The sequence below is a fragment of the Sinocyclocheilus rhinocerous genome, unplaced genomic scaffold, assembly GCF_001515625.1.
Source record: "Sinocyclocheilus rhinocerous isolate Xijiao unplaced genomic scaffold, SAMN03320098_v1.1 scaffold62, whole genome shotgun sequence".
Lineage (NCBI taxonomy): Eukaryota > Metazoa > Chordata > Actinopteri > Cypriniformes > Cyprinidae > Sinocyclocheilus > Sinocyclocheilus rhinocerous.
Genome location: NW_015656585.1, coordinates 182,769 through 198,670, shown reverse-complemented (window position 1 = coordinate 198,670; position 15,902 = coordinate 182,769). Strand labels below are relative to the sequence as shown.

The 15,902-nt window shown below is 38.1% G+C and overlaps 1 protein-coding gene across 1 annotated transcript; it reads left to right on the top strand.

Moving 5' to 3' along the window:
- The first annotated feature begins 6,270 nt into the window (after positions 1–6,270).
- On the top strand, positions 6,271–15,749 carry LOC107720196 (collagen alpha-1(XXVII) chain B-like). Its single transcript, XM_016527834.1, has 3 exons — positions 6,271–6,342; positions 10,015–10,085; positions 14,473–15,749. Exons 1-3 carry the CDS (start codon positions 6,290–6,292, stop codon positions 15,747–15,749), a joined length of 1,401 nt encoding a protein of 466 aa, XP_016383320.1. The 5' UTR covers positions 6,271–6,289.
- Positions 15,750–15,902: the final 153 nt, after the last annotated feature.

Below are 15,902 nucleotides of genomic sequence, written 5' to 3'. Positions count from 1 at the left end.
CACTTCTCTGTCACCGTATTCGAGGGTAAGTAAAACATTTTTGGGTGAACTAACCCTTTAAGGTTGGTTAAAGTCATAATTCACCCAAAAATTAACGTGCTCACCCTCATGTTGTTCTAAATACGTCTTTCTTTAGTGGAACACAAAATATGTTTTGAAGACATAAAATTACAATGAATGTGAACTGAAGTTTTCAAGCTTAAAAAAGGAACAAAAGCACCAAAGAGGCCCCAATATACTATACTGCATGCAAACTTAATTTCTTATGCCACAGGGTCATAAGAAATTTATTTCACAGTATTTGGTCTCATAAACACACACAAATATGTAATATTTTGACCACAAACATCTGTCAAAATCCTATGGGGACTGTATGAAGCAGCATGTATTTCTTCAAAATCGAAATGCTCTTTTCACTCTTGGTATGTTGTTCAAATGCACAGGCCAGAATACTGACTGAAGCAAGTGCAGGTCTCACAAGGGTTCTGTGAGCATTTTCAAGGCATGTGGTTAACTGCACATCACTGCAGTCAATTCCAAACAAGACACTTGTTGTTTTGGGCAGGTCACTGCCAAGTAACTGATGTCCAAATAAGTCAGGATGTGCTCTGCAACAAGATGAAACACTCAGAGGAATGCCTTGCTGAATCTGATACACAGAGCTTGTTCATGGGCAAGTGCACCTAGAGCAGCCAAGTTCATATTTCTGTGAATACAGACTACAACAAAACAAGCGAATCCTCTGAAACCCAAGTGGGATCAATGATATCCTGTTTGTTTCCCAAGGAACCTATTGCTGTCTTTTCTGTAAAGTCATCAATCAGAATGTTTGTATATTGAATATTTCTGTGGTAGCACTAGACAGATGCCTAATGAAAAGCACACCTCTCAGGTAGGATTCAGTGTAGGTTTGGGTGAAAATGAGAGAGGCGGTTTATCTGTGAGATTTATCAGCATGGTGTTACTGGCATGAGTTCAAGTGGCTGGAAGTCCTATAATGGATTTCTCTAACTCTTTGATTTTTGATAGAGGGGGCTTAATTTCTTTCCAGCTACCAGACAGCTAATCTGAAATTGAATTTCCTGCCAAATAATTCCAATTAGCTCCAGATCAATGTACTGGAAAAGAAGATATGATGTCCTCATCTGTTTGATGGGTTTGAGTTATGCCTGGGTGAGTATGTAAATGATTAGATTGAATTGAAGAAATATTGAAATGGCTGAGAAGCTCTAATCAATGATGAAGTGCATTTTTCTATATTGCATCACTGAATAGAGATTTCAACTATTACATTTGAAATCCGGATATGTAAATCCATGTTAAATTTACATTTGAAATCTTATAACATATACAATGTTTCCTGGAGTGGCATTGATTTGAGCCAGCAACAGGATTATCTGAATTTTAAGTCTGCAAACAATGTTACATTTATTTCAAACACAGGTCCCACTTTATATTAGGTGGCCTTAACTACTATGTACTTACACCAAAAAAATAAGTAAAATATTGTCTTGTTTTGCTGCTATTGAGGTGGGATACGGGTAAGGTTAGGGACAGGTTTGGTGGTGTGTAGGTTTAAGGGTTGGTAAAGATGTAAGGGATGGGTCAACAGTGTGACTATAAATGTAATTACAGAAATGAATTATAGATGTAATTACATGCAGGTATTTTTTTTTTAAATAAGTACAATGTAAAAACATGTATAAGTGCACTGTATCAAATCATTACTTTAAATCTTAGTACATAGTACTTAAGGTCACCTAATATAAAGTGTGACCCAAACACAATTATTGGGCTGCCAAAAAACAACTGATCGTTATAGACAATATAGTCAGGTTGATCTATGAAGCTGTTTATGTTCTGAAAATGTTGACATTTTTACAGACTTTGCTTGAATTCGCCTACGGAAAAGCAAGAAACGTTTTCTTCAACAATGTCTCATGGGTCTTCACTGCTTTTTGACATTTTCCAAAAAGTCTTCTTTCCATTTCATTCATTCACTGCTGCTTGATCTTTCTGTAAAGTGTCATGGCTCATTTTTTGACAGACCACTGTAAAGGATCAATTGACAGAAGAGAGGAACATTTATGTGTGCATTAGACTAGGAGGACTATTGTAGAATGTAATAAGAAATTATGAAGTATAAAAAGATGTGGATAGTAAAGGGGAATTTAAAATACTGAACATTTTCTTTGAACATAATAATATATGACCAAAGTACCTAATTGACTAATTCATCTATTCTTTGTACAACTTTACTCTTGAATACATCGGAGAAAAAAAAAGAGAATATCAGGATTTTGGACTGGATGGACTGAGCTGCTTACATGTGATAACAAAGTCTCATTCTAAAGTTTAAGTCTTCCCATAGCTGTAGAAGCTATCAAAAACAGAGAGAAATAACTGAAGTCATGCTTTTATGTCTTGTGTTTGTAATGGTTAAGTCCATTTAAATGGACTTCCTCAGCAATTCCGTGATCGAGATTTGCAAAAATGAGCACCATTTATGTTTGTGTCAGTTATGGTCCACATTTCAGAAGAAAGAGACTCAAAAGGAGGAATGACCTCACACTAACCCCCTTTTCTTTGACTTTGGCCCAACATTACACCTTCTCACAAGTAGGATCTATGCAAATATCTTACAGCCCCAAATACCTGAAATGCCTCTCTGACAAATAGCCCCTTCATAGGCCCTTCTGATCCAGCTAACATCATAAGCTTCCAGTGTCCGTTAATCAGGTCTGTAAAAGAGGGAAAAAGAAACATATTTTATGGCAGTAAGGGTTTCCATGGGATGAAAGTTCAAAATTAGACATAATACTATACCCTGAGCGAAAACACACTTTGTATTGAAGATCAAACTGCCTCTTATTGTAATTAGGACCTTTAATATTCTCAACTTGCAGTCTAAAAATTCTGGAGTTATAGAAGTAGGTCAATTGCCACAGCTGGTACATTCACAACTCAGACAATAACAACATTGCTGGGCTAGGATTCTGCCCTTTGTAGATCTACCTCAGTGGGAAAGCAGACAATTTTTTCCAAATTTCCTGTTTACATATGTGGAAAAAATAAATACTCCAACAGGAGTGGACTTGTTGAGTACAGCTGTACCACAGACAGATGCTTTAGCTCTGTGGTGGTATTGTGCATGGTGTTTACCAAAGTTAAGCTGCAGTTAAAGTCTTGTTCTTTTAAAATGGTGATTGCTGCTGTTTGCGAATATCTGTTACACTAATTTTGTCTTACAGTGTGCAATTAATCATAAGGCACTGTTATAGGCAATTTTACTCATTTAGAAGATGTGCTTAAATTTAAATTTACTGGGAAATCACATTTCTAGATTTATGTGCAAACTCCAAACATATTCATCTGCCATCAAGATATTAATGCAAGTAAATGCAACTTTGTCATTTCACTAATGTACAGCATTTGCTATGGACTTCAAACTTGGCTCCATCATATCTGTTTACAAAACCCTCTGAGCGCAGGTTAAACTTGTGAAATTCATTATGATAATAAGACATAAAATGAACAGGCTTCCAGTATTATCCTTCTGCCAAGAATACAAAATAAAACTAAATTGGCACCTGTAAGCAGTTACAGAGATCTTTATGCTGCCCTTTGTATGACAGGTAGTAAAAGGCTCAAATATGCATCAGTTTCACATTCACAAGCCAGTGCAGCTGAAATCTGCATTATTGATACAGTTTCCTCATTTTATAATCCAACAAGTGATTAAAAGGTTTATCAGACAGGTTAGAGTTTGTAATTGGATTTGGGAGATAAACACAGTCGGGCTTGACTGCAACCTGTCATGTTGAGTTAAAATAGCACATATTGAACCTTTTCATCAGTGACAGGTCATCACCACAAAGCTTCAACACAATACCACAATCAAACAACATTCCAGAACAGTTGAGAAAAATAAAGTAGTTCAGAAATATTTACAAAGCCTTTTTCTAAGGTTCTTTGAGCCATCTGAACCACAGTGTGAGCCATTACCACTAAATGGACAAGATTATTCCCAGAAGAGGCCAACCAGTCAAATTTCAACAAGGGCTTCAAACGATCTCTGAAAAAGGTTTCTCGGGCATTGGCTAAGGTCAATGTCATAACTCAACCTTAAGAAACCACTGCTTACCAAGAAGAACAACAAAGTTCTTCTCATGTTTGCTAAAAACCATTTGGATGATGGCCCAAATGTTTGGGATAATATTCTAAGGACAGATGAGTAAAAATGAAAAGTTTTTGGAGGATGTAGGTCTTCTTATGTCTTGAGTGAAGAAAAAACAGCATTACAGAACATCATCTTCAGTAGTAAACTGTGATTACGGCAGTGTGATTGTATTGCCATTTTTGTTGTTGTGAAACAACCTGCTTAAAGGAATCATCATTTCTGCTCTACACCAGAGAATTCTAAAAGGGATACTCCACCCAAAAATGAAAATTCTCTCATGATATAAGTGCATCATGAAGTGCTACGTTAGCATGTTAATAAGCAATTCTTTTGTGAGAGAAGTAATGAGAAGTGCTGTTTTGTTGTGCGCTAGCGTGTAAGCAAGCATTGTCGCAGACAAATTAATCAGCCAGTGACAACAACGTAGAGGTTGCCTCTTCTCATGTCACTTTTTTCCAGTATCCCGCAATTACGAACAGAAACAGCAACTGAAATACATTTTTGGACGATTCACAAAAACGTTGTAAGTTAAGGTAGGTTTGAATAGATGCACAAACCAGCATAAAAAAAAGCTAGGGAAAACACACGCATATGTTGTATTGGACGTTTGAGTAAAAGTCCTGCTGTTAAAGATATGTAGCTGTTGTGACAACTAGCCTCAGTCATTTGTTCACCTTGTGCACCCTGCTTATGTTGTGTCATAGTTGAATGCCTGCTACTGTATGTTGGAAGAAGGCTGGATACTGTCACTTGTGTTTGAAGCAGGCCAGCCAATTAGGACATTATTTTTTGGGAGGAATTTCACAGCACAGGATGGCACCAGCACGCTACATTCAGACACAGGATCTGAGCAAGTCTATGACAAGATCAAGTTGTCATCCAAAAACCCACAGTTAAATACATATTTTGATGAGCCCCTAATGATGCACACACACGTATGCACGTATGCATGTATGCAGACAGACAGACAGACAGACAGATAGATAGATAGATAGATAGATAGATAGATAGATAGATAGATACACACACACACATAAATACATAGCATATATATATATATATATATATATATATATATAGCCTTACTTCAGTCAACAAAACCAAGGTTGGATTTTATAGGTTTTTTTATTAGTAATATGGAATTTATGAATGTAAAATTTGGTTAAAAATACATAATAAATTATTAAGTAGTAGCCAAAAAGTAAACATTGAATATTTTCATTGATAATTCTGTATTCCACACCACAATAAATAATATAATTTTCTGGATAAAGTCTTTAAGTTTAAAGGAGATTTATTAACTTTATTTCTAAAACATATTCCATTTGAAACATGTCCTGCTTTGACTGTGAACTTCCTTATGTGCACTGAATTAAAGGATTTTGCAATTGCCTTTAAGGCGTAAAAAATATATTTAAAAAAACTGCGGGCCTATTTCTTCTTGTTGAAAGCTAAATAACCCTTACAAGATACAATTTCACAAGAGCAAATGGCCAAATCAGCATGAAAAGCAAGTTGGAGAATGATCCACATCTGTGATAAATTACCAGCTTTGTATTTAAATAGTCTTGTGTGACGTTCTTTTCTGTTCTTTTTTCATTTTCTTTTTTTGACGAAAGCGAAAATAAACGGGTTCCTTTTGGAAAGACACACCTTCCATTGAATCCCTTCTAGTTTCCCGAGCGAAGTGTTTCTTTCTCAGAAGACAGTTGAGGGCGACAGAGGGAATTATGCTTCCAGTGTCCCAAATCTTCAGCATGCCTACTAAGTAAGATTCAGTCAGCGACTTGACTAAGCGCTTGTACTTCACCTCAGCAAACCATGTCTGTGCCGCTTTGGACTTAACTTTCCAGTTTTCATCATCATCATCGGATCTATTGCTGTCAGATGGGGAAGTCTGCATCGCGCCTCGCAGGTTCCTCTCTTTGGAAAGTAGTACTACATTTGACACTTGGGAGGAAAGACCACGGCATGTAGTATTGTACTACAGTGTTGCATGAAGACTTTCAGCGGTTATTAAAGGACATTGTGATATGGAAGTAATTCAGCAACTCTGTCATGTCTTGACTGCAGCAGCAAACACTCCCGAAGAAGAATGAAGTAAGCGCGATGGAGCCGGACAATGCCCTGAACTCCAGACTCAAAGCAGCTGGAGTCGGGGGGTGAGTATGACAATAGATAGATAGATTTCACACAAACGTTAAATGGGTCATAATTTAGCCTTTTGGCTGTCAGCTCCTTACATAAGGAAGAATGAGTTCACGAAGGGAGGTCCGTTATGATGTCCATTCTGGAGTTTGGGGAAACTTGATGAATGAATGGAACACAGAAAACTTGTTGAACAGCCTTCTTCCAGAAGTAATTTGCTGGAGAAAATCGTAGGCTACGTATTTGTTTTGCATTAACTTCTTTTTACTGATTTAATGAATGAATTAATTGCTTTTTATGCGTGAGTTATGAGTTTTAGAATAGAAAATGATTTTCATATTTCTTTAGTCTCTTTCTGGAATGAATGACCAGCCCTGGTCAGCTGTTTATTTTCTAATTTTTATAATAAAATATATCTAAAATATCTAAAAATCTTAAAAACAAAATCAAATTACTTGAAATGAAAGCTGTGTAACATATTAAGTCTTGTTTTCAATGACTGTTTGTGGAATAATTTCATTAATATTTTATTATTTTCATTTTAATAATATTTACACCATTGGCAAACGTTTTTTTCCTTAGGAATACATACATATATATATATATATATATATATATATATACACACACACACACACACATGCATGTACAGTAGTATTGTACTACAGAATTGCACGAAGACCTTCAGCGGTTATTAAAGGACATTGTGATATGGAATTAATTCAGCAACTATATGCTATATATGCTGTTCTACCATATAGGCTTAAGCTTTTCTCAAAATATACATGTTTGGTCTTTTTCTAACTTTTCTCATATGTGGAATTGGCATAGAGAAATCAGCTGTTACAAATCTTGACTGCATTTGGATACAATTACCGTTGTAGTAAACTTTGTTAGGGGTGACGGGGTGAAATCTTGTGTTTAGATTAGTACTCTCTCGCTTTCTCTTGCACTCTCTGAACTGTATCATGGTCCGTGGTGGGACTGTATGAAAGTGGTTATGAGTGGGAGGGGGCAGCATGGCAAGCGTACAGTTCTTGTGGCTATGACTGAAAATGCTGACTAAAGTAAAACTGCATACAGTACAATATCTGGTCACGAATGGCATTCCCACATCCACACTGTCAGCACATGGGGGCAGAAAAAGAATATATAAATGAACACCAGAGTGATGGAGGAGAGGCTAAGATTGTCATGTAGTACGACCTTTGCTTATCATCATTGATCAACTCTCATTATAAATAATTACCTCAGTATGAGAAACCCATGGAGCTATTTTGGCTTTTAGTCCATGTGTTTTAGCTTTAAGACCCTCTAAATGCCAGTGTGCCCCTAAATGTTATAAAAATGAACTTTTAGCAGCTAAACGCATTATGCAAGTTCAGTCCTCTTATCAAATCCTTTCTAGAATGATAATGTCTCCTCCCTCAATACCACTTCTGGCTAGCAATACCAAGTAGAAAATCATGTTTGTCAGCTGTAAACTAAAGGATATTGGGTGTTTTTGGACATGGGCATTCATTTAACATGCCCACTTTAACCTCAGCTTCCTGTTTCAATAGGAAATACATCAACACAGGAAAGAAAACTGGACTCGTCAAGCCATTTTTTGGGGTCTCCATTAGAATTTTTATGACATTGCAGGACCACTTAGAGCACAATTATAATTTTTTGGCATCCAGGCAGATGATAAGCTTTGACTGCCTACTGAGCAGAAACAGCTGTTAGGGCTTTACAGTAAAGGCTGCTGCTGCTGCCAAGTGTTACTGGGCCTACAGGCAGATGGAGCGCTGCTTTTGGACACTGACTAGACTGGTAATTTAGATGGATGTGGTGATGCTTTAGTGTAGAATGGAACAATGTGATCCCAATACTTTGTTTTCTTTCGGTAGCTGAGAGAAAAAAGTGGCAAAGGCTTTTTGGTTCTTTGGTTTGATCTTTCTTGGGTATGAAATGACTCTCTGAGAGGCATTGTTGTTTTCTCAGTGTTGGAATACACTGTGGTTGGACTTTTAAGCTTAATTTGAGAGATTGGACACATACACTTTCATTACAGATTTCTTGTCAGCATTCATGTGGGAAATATTTTAAATATATTAAAACTCTAAGGATATAAACTACTGTTCAAATGTTTTGGGTCAGTAAGATTTATTTTAATAAATTAATCATTTTATTCAGCATGGAAACATTGAATTGATCACAAGTGACAGTAAATGCATTTAATGTTTCAGAATATTGCTATCTAATAAATGCTGTTCTTTTGAACTTTCAGGTTATTTAACAATCCGTAAAAATGTATAATGGTTTTCACAAAAATATTAAAATAATTAAAGCAGCACAGCTGTTTTCAACAGTGATAATAATAAATGTTTGTTAAGCACCAGATTAGCATATTAGAATGATTTTTTGAGAATCATGTGACACTGAAACTGGAGTAATGACTGCTGAAATTTCAGCTTTGCCATGGTTTGAACTGTTCTGGAATATTGTTGTAAATACAACTTAACCACTGATTTCTAGTCGTGTCCATTTTTGGAAGGCCAAACTAAGTAGTTTCGCTTTCACAACGAAACACACAGCGTCACACACCGCGGCCTTGAGTGAGCGGAGGCCGGAGGCCTAGAGTGAGCCGCAGCCTAGAGTGAGCGGAGGCCGGCTTGAGTAAGCAGAGGCGGGCGGGCTTAAGAACGGCGCAGCCGGAGGATTTGACGAAGGAGCGTCCGGCGGGCTTGCGGCAACCACATGTGACGACCCCGGGCTGGACTCCGCTTCGTCCACGGTGAAAGCCGATCCAGCGATCCACAGCGCAAAGTTGATGTATTTCCTCAGCGACCAGCATGGATCAGCTCTAGGCATGACGAAGTGGATATCGTCCTCTTTTGGAAGGCCAAACAAAGTAGTTTCGCTTTCACAATGAAACACACAGCGCCTTCACGACATGGCAGCGGCGGCAACAACAATACTACAGCGAGAATAAAAGTTATGCCTTCTTTCTTTGCGTGAACATTTGGGCGGTGTTATGCAAATCTTCCCACACAATGGCGTAGACATGTGGGGGCGTGTTAGGACAAGCCGTTTTAGGTAGGCGTGGTTGACTCTTAACTTTTATAAAGAATATCTCTTTGGATTTGAGACTTTAGTCTTTGCAACTTTACAGATCTTCTTTATGCACCAAGAGCTTGTAACAGTCCAAAGAGAAAGGAAAAATTTGAAATAGCATCATATGACCCATTTAAAATGTATTAAAACAGAAAACGGTTAGTCTAAATTGTAATAATATTTCACAATATTACTGTTTTTAAATAAAAATAAATGCAGGCTTGGTGTGCATAAGTAATTTCTTTCAAAAGCATAAATGTACCGACCTCAAACATTTGAATGGTATTATGTAAAACTGTTTTTATTTCAAATGCATTGTCTGGGTAATTCTGCAGTGGTTTACAACTGTGGGTAATGGCTGAAAATTAACTTTAGAAAAAGTTGAATCAAAATGACTGGAAATAAATCACTTTAGTTCCAGTCCTATTTTACATGTGTCAAATTCATGCTACTAAGTTGTCTCTACTGTTTATATTATTGCTTGAGTCGTGAAGTTGCCAAGAGTCATTGTAAAATCACATTTCAATGTCAGCTAAATGTTTGATCTGTTCAGTTTGTATATGTAATTCTTTTCTCTTTTTTTACAGGAGAGCTGTCTTTCTCTGCATGGTTCTTTACTGTACGTGCTGTCTGAGGTTTGCACAAGCACAGTCTGCAGGTAAGTCAGATTTTTCATTCATGAATTTTAGTGCCTGATCAGCATGTGAAATGTGCATCTGCAAAATGTCTGTTCAGTTTTACCTTGGTCTTGACATCTGTGTCATAACCCTGTACGTTACATGAGCACATGGGTTCATTGAAGTCCAAAGACCTCACACTGCCTTGCAATAAAATTTGAGGATACTTGACAGGACTTGGATAAATAGACCTCTAATGTTACAACCCATTGGAGTTTTCCATGAGTCAGAGGTGAAAGAGGCTACAGGTACTATATTTTTAGGAGCAGTGTGGTCCTTATTTGCCAGAGTTAACAATATTCGGATGACATATGGAGGAGCCTTTGATCAACAACATATAACTGGTCTGAGTCGGTTTATTTTACTGTAGTAAATCAGAAGCCATTGTTTGCACAATTCTATATGTTTTGTATTTGATTCCAACCTCAGTTGAATGGCATTGTGCCTGATTGGATGTCACTGAGTTTACTGACTGTAGATGTTTAGAGTTTTTAATATTGGATAGTTCCTGTGTTTATTTCTAACATACATACTGTAATGTTGGTGGTCTGTTCCTGCAATGTAAAATCGTCACTTAAATTTAGGTTTTGAGGCATTGAGTATGCATGACATGAAGGACCAGCATGTGCACTTTTTTGGCTTTTTGTTTCAATCAAGTAGTCTAAACGTATTGGTTCTCATTCAAGGTGTGTCTAGAATTCCCACATCTGCTCTGTATAGAATTTATGTGGTGGGAGGTTCATATTATCTGTCACATTCAGTCTAACTCATTCATATACATGTAATATATGGTGCTTCTGTGTCAGACATTAATGAAATGCAACAACTATCATGTTTTAAACATGTCATGAAAAATGCCTTTGTTCTTGAGTGTATGTTTGATGTTTTTACCATATGTGAGGCAGTCCATATAGCACATTCTCCCTCTGCTGTCAGATTTCTCTGGGTATCCGCTGCATGACTTATGATCAAGTCATCTTAGCTGGAGAGTTTCTGGAATTCTTCTCTAGCCGTTGCTCTTATCTTTAGTGTAAAATATGATTTCCAGTATATGACATTCTACTTTCCACTGACATTTCATTCTGACATCAATTTCATGGGCAACAGGAAGTTTTGGTAGATTTTAGCCTGGTTCTTGGAACTGATGCTGATTCAAGCGCTTCATTTACAGCTCCATTTCTAATGCATCCACTGTTTTAACTCTACAGAGCATTAAAGGGATAGTTCACCCAAAAATGAAAATTACCCCATGATTTTCTCACCCTCAAGCCATCCTAGGTGTATATGACTTTCTTCTTTCAGACGAACACAATCAGAGTTATATAAAAAAATGTCCTGGCTTTTCCAAGCTTTATAATGGCAGTGAATGGCTGTTGGTATTCAATAGTCCAATAGAAGTCCAATAAAGTGCATCTATCCTTCATAAAAAAAGTGCCTCACGCGGCTTCAGGGGTTAATAAAAACCCCCTGAAGCAAATTGATGGGTTTTTAAAGAAAAATATCCATATTTAAAACTTTACGTACCGTATACTCTAGCTTCCGCTAACTGTCGTATGCGTGTACACGAGAGAGTGACGTTCCAGCGGATGACGTAGGACGTAGGCTTAGCACAAAATATCCCTTTAAGGCCTGTAACAGGGCCTTTCCTTTGACTTTTACAGTACGTCTTGACCAAAGAGGATTAATATACATGGAGAAAGCTAGGTGTTAGCATTCCCATTCATTGCGGTGGTTCAGAACCCTCCAAAATTACTCAACTGTGAAATCTGCCACCTGTGCTCATGGGCGTCTTCTGCAGCCCACTTTTTAAAGCCACTCATATGAGCCGTAAATGCAATGCAAAGGCCATGACACGCTAAGTCCGACTGGAATGAAGAAAGTAAAGAGCAACTGAGCAGCATAATTCATATTCAAAATGATAACCAATTCCTTCATTGCTTACAGATTCTATTTCCGCAGAGGGTGCGTTCCACTTCACTCTTAAACACACCCTTGCAAAATTTCTTAATCGCTTACCCTCAGCCGCAATTTGGAAGTGCAGATCCTTGACCCCTTGATTTGGACTGAGGGAGCTGGTCTACTCATGTGTACACTTCAGGCAGCTATACACAATGCAACAAAATTGTGATGTCACAGCAGATGAATATAGACTACTGCCACCTGCTGGTACAGATGTTTTTTTCCTCTCACACAGGAGCAGAACGTACATGATAATTGGCAGTTGGCTGTAGTCTTTGCGATGTGTTCAATCGCAACTTTTTGTCCCAGACAAAAATGTCTGATGAATGTCTGATGCATATGGCAGACAAAATTGGAAACACTTTAGGAGTTTCGAAGTCGTCATCTGATCGGTTAAATTCTACGGTATTTCCGAGAGATGTGTGTGTCACGTTCTTTAAAGTTCTGCCTGAAAACAAAGATGCCTGTCAGTCATATGGCCTCTTGGGCGATCATTGGCCATTCAAAGCGGCCAAGGTTCCCAGACCTTCAGCCGTCAGTCTATGCAAGACTAGAGTTTTGGTAAAGGGTTGGACTTTATGGCTAGGGTTAGGTTTAGGTCTTATGTTTTTGTACAAACCAACTACAATTTCTTATGCAAATGTACAATGTCTTGTGCAAATATTATGTCTTCTTATGAGACCAGGTTGTTTCTTCTGAATTATGTTTCCTGATTCTGGGAATTTCAGAGAAATTGCTTACAATCTATTGTAGCCAGCTAGAAAACATTTTACCCTGGTGACAAAAAACAACTGTAAATGATCAGAATTTGCAATAGAAATGGTCAAAACAAGTCTTCAAAGCATAAAAACAAATGTAAGATGTAATGGCAATGCAGCTGTGACCTGATAGGGCAAGTATCAATTGCGTCAAGTGGTCCTAAACTCGTTCACACTGGCCAGGGTCAGCAGGTCATGCTTATCGTTGAACCCTGCTTTAAAGGAGTTTATTTCATGCTGTTTATGACTCTTTCAGACAGCACCCCTTACTGTGATTTGTGAGTAGAACCAATGGATGTTCATCATGTGTTCTGTTGAGGTGCATCGTTGGAGTTGTGCTATTGTTAGAGTTTTGTGTCAGGATCTCATGTGATTTATGTGAAATTATTCAGATCATTAATTTTCTAAATTCAGAGCAGTTGTTTTCCTGCTGTTTGTCAGGAGATGATCTGTCTTTCAGATCTTTCAGACATGCTCAATAATGAAGTGGCCAATATGTTAGTAACTCTGTTTAGATTTGCTTACAATACTACTGCAGACATAGTTCTTTCTTTCAACAATCCCGTCCAATCTGCTGATCATCATTTGTTAAATGATACAGGGCTTACAGAGAAGAAAGTCTGTGCACATTATTCCATTTACATGTGCTTTTCATTTAGTACTCATTGGGTATATTTTATAACTGCAAATGTTAAGCTGGATTTTGTTTAGTTGATATGTGTTTGGGTTAGATTTGGTTTTGTGATGTATACTCTCATTTGTTTTTATTCTAAACTCATTACTGATTGTTTAGAAGTGGCAGTCCGAAGACAGGCATTGACTGTTTCTTCTGCCGCCTTACGCATTGTATTTTGTTACATTTACTTGTCATAAAAGTAATCAATTTGGGTGCTATTGATATTGGTCATACCATAGGAATTAAAACAAAAAATATTTTTCATAAACTGACTTCAGAGAAGTAAATTTTTCTTAACCCCAATGTTTTACTTGAAAAATACAAAAATAGTTAGAGTTATGCTTAAAATGTTGCCAGTAAAAATAACTATTATAAGAAAAGGGGCTTATTATCGTACACAGCTTTGCTTAGAAAGTAAGTTTAACTTGTTTTAAGAATGTTTAGATATTTTTACTGGGAAACAATATAAAAATGCAGATTAAGAAGAATATATATTTTACAGGTTTATACCCAAATCCACATAATAAACTGGAACACTTCAATCAATACAGACTAACATGCATGTGGTTTCGTAAATCTTACAGGGATGTTTGAGATGCATACTCCCACTCACTTCACTTGACCTGATTTATTGCAGACCTCTAACAATCTAATGAATTTGTAGTAGAGGTGATCAATCTATAACTCACATAAGCCCACACAGTGTTATTTTTCTAAGTGTAACAGTATCAGCAGAGCAGAGTATTTAATGGAAAACTGAAGCATTACCCAAGATGAAACATTAACTTTGCCGCATATGTTCTACATATGCTTTTGTTAATGATCTGTTTCTGTAATGAGCTCAGTGTCTCAGTGTGTGAGCAGCAGCTGCAAGCCTTCAGTCGGCTGCGATGAAATCCATTTTGCTCCTAAATCCTAAATCCATCTACATGTAGTGATTACTGTGGTAATTATTTGTGGTTTTCCTTTTTGTAGATGTGGACGTGCTGCAAAGACTGGGATTGGTTGGGAAACGACCATCTGGGACACGCTCCACACCCCAAGGTGTCATCCCCTTCAAATCAGGAGTCATCCTAACCCAGAGGGCGCGAATTGACGTCCCAGTGAGCTCAGTCGTCCCGGCGTCACTGGGCTCGGCGTTCTCTCTCATCCTCAGCGTATGTTCACATCGCATAAACAATGCTTTCCTCTTCACCATTGTGACAAAGAGGAAAAGACTGCAGCTAGGGGTGCAGTTCATCCCTGACCAAATCTTAGTTTACTTGGGCCAAAAGAACACTGTAAAGTTCGATTATGATGTTCACAATGGTCAGTGGCACAACCTGGCTTTGGAAATCCAGGCCCAAAGGGTTACTTTATATACTTCTTGTGGGAAGACAAGTGTACATGCACATTTGCATTTTAAAAATGAGGAAACGCTGGATCCAGAGGGCTCCTTTCGATTGGGAAAAACAAGCCAGAACTCAGTGCAGTTTGAAGGAGCCATCTGTCAGTTTGATATTCATCCCTCTGCTAAGGCAGCTCACAATTATTGTAAGTACATTAAAAAACAGTGCAGGGAAGCTGACACTTATCGGCCAAACCTCCCTCCTCTTTTACCGCTATTATCCCTGGATCCCAATATATCTGTTACCGTTCAGACCCCAAATGTTGTAACAGAGGTAAACGACAGACATCTTTCATTAACACAAGACAAAGTACGCTTTAATCATGAAACCTCACAAGTCCTAAACACCTCCGTTCTAATTACATCTCAGTCTGTACAAAGCACGGTGCCACCGACGATAGCCCAGCCCACACTACAGCTCCCCCTGCAGGCCACATCACAAACTGCCATGGCCTCCTTTGGGAGTAGGACATCACAAATATCTTCAAAGCCAACTCAACAAAGCAGTCCCAGGAAGAACCTCATGAAGGCAACTGTAAAGCCCCAGATACTAAAAGAGAACGGGATGGCTGTCACCTCCACACCAGCAGGCCAACAGAAGAACAAACTGGATATCCAGACCCCTGCCACAACAAAACCTAAACCTTCTAGCACATCCAGAGTGTCGGAGATGACAACATTAGCATCACAGAGACCATTACCAAAGGAGACCTCCAAACCCAGCTCTTTTGAGCCCGTCACCCCTGCAGCAACGGATGGTTTCCAAACCTTTGACCTTGAACTAACCCAATACTCCCTCTTGGCTGGGCCACCAGGACAGAAAGGAGAACCAGGACCACTGGTAGGATGTTCTTTCTTTTTTTAAGACATGTAGTCAAACAACAAAGTCATGTAGTCCAAGCAACATGGAGAAATATGCAAAAAACATGAAACACGAATGTTATCGTTGAGAGGACCCCATGACTGTGAGTCAAACCTGTTGAAAAAACACCATATGCTGGTTAGGCATGTTTTGAAG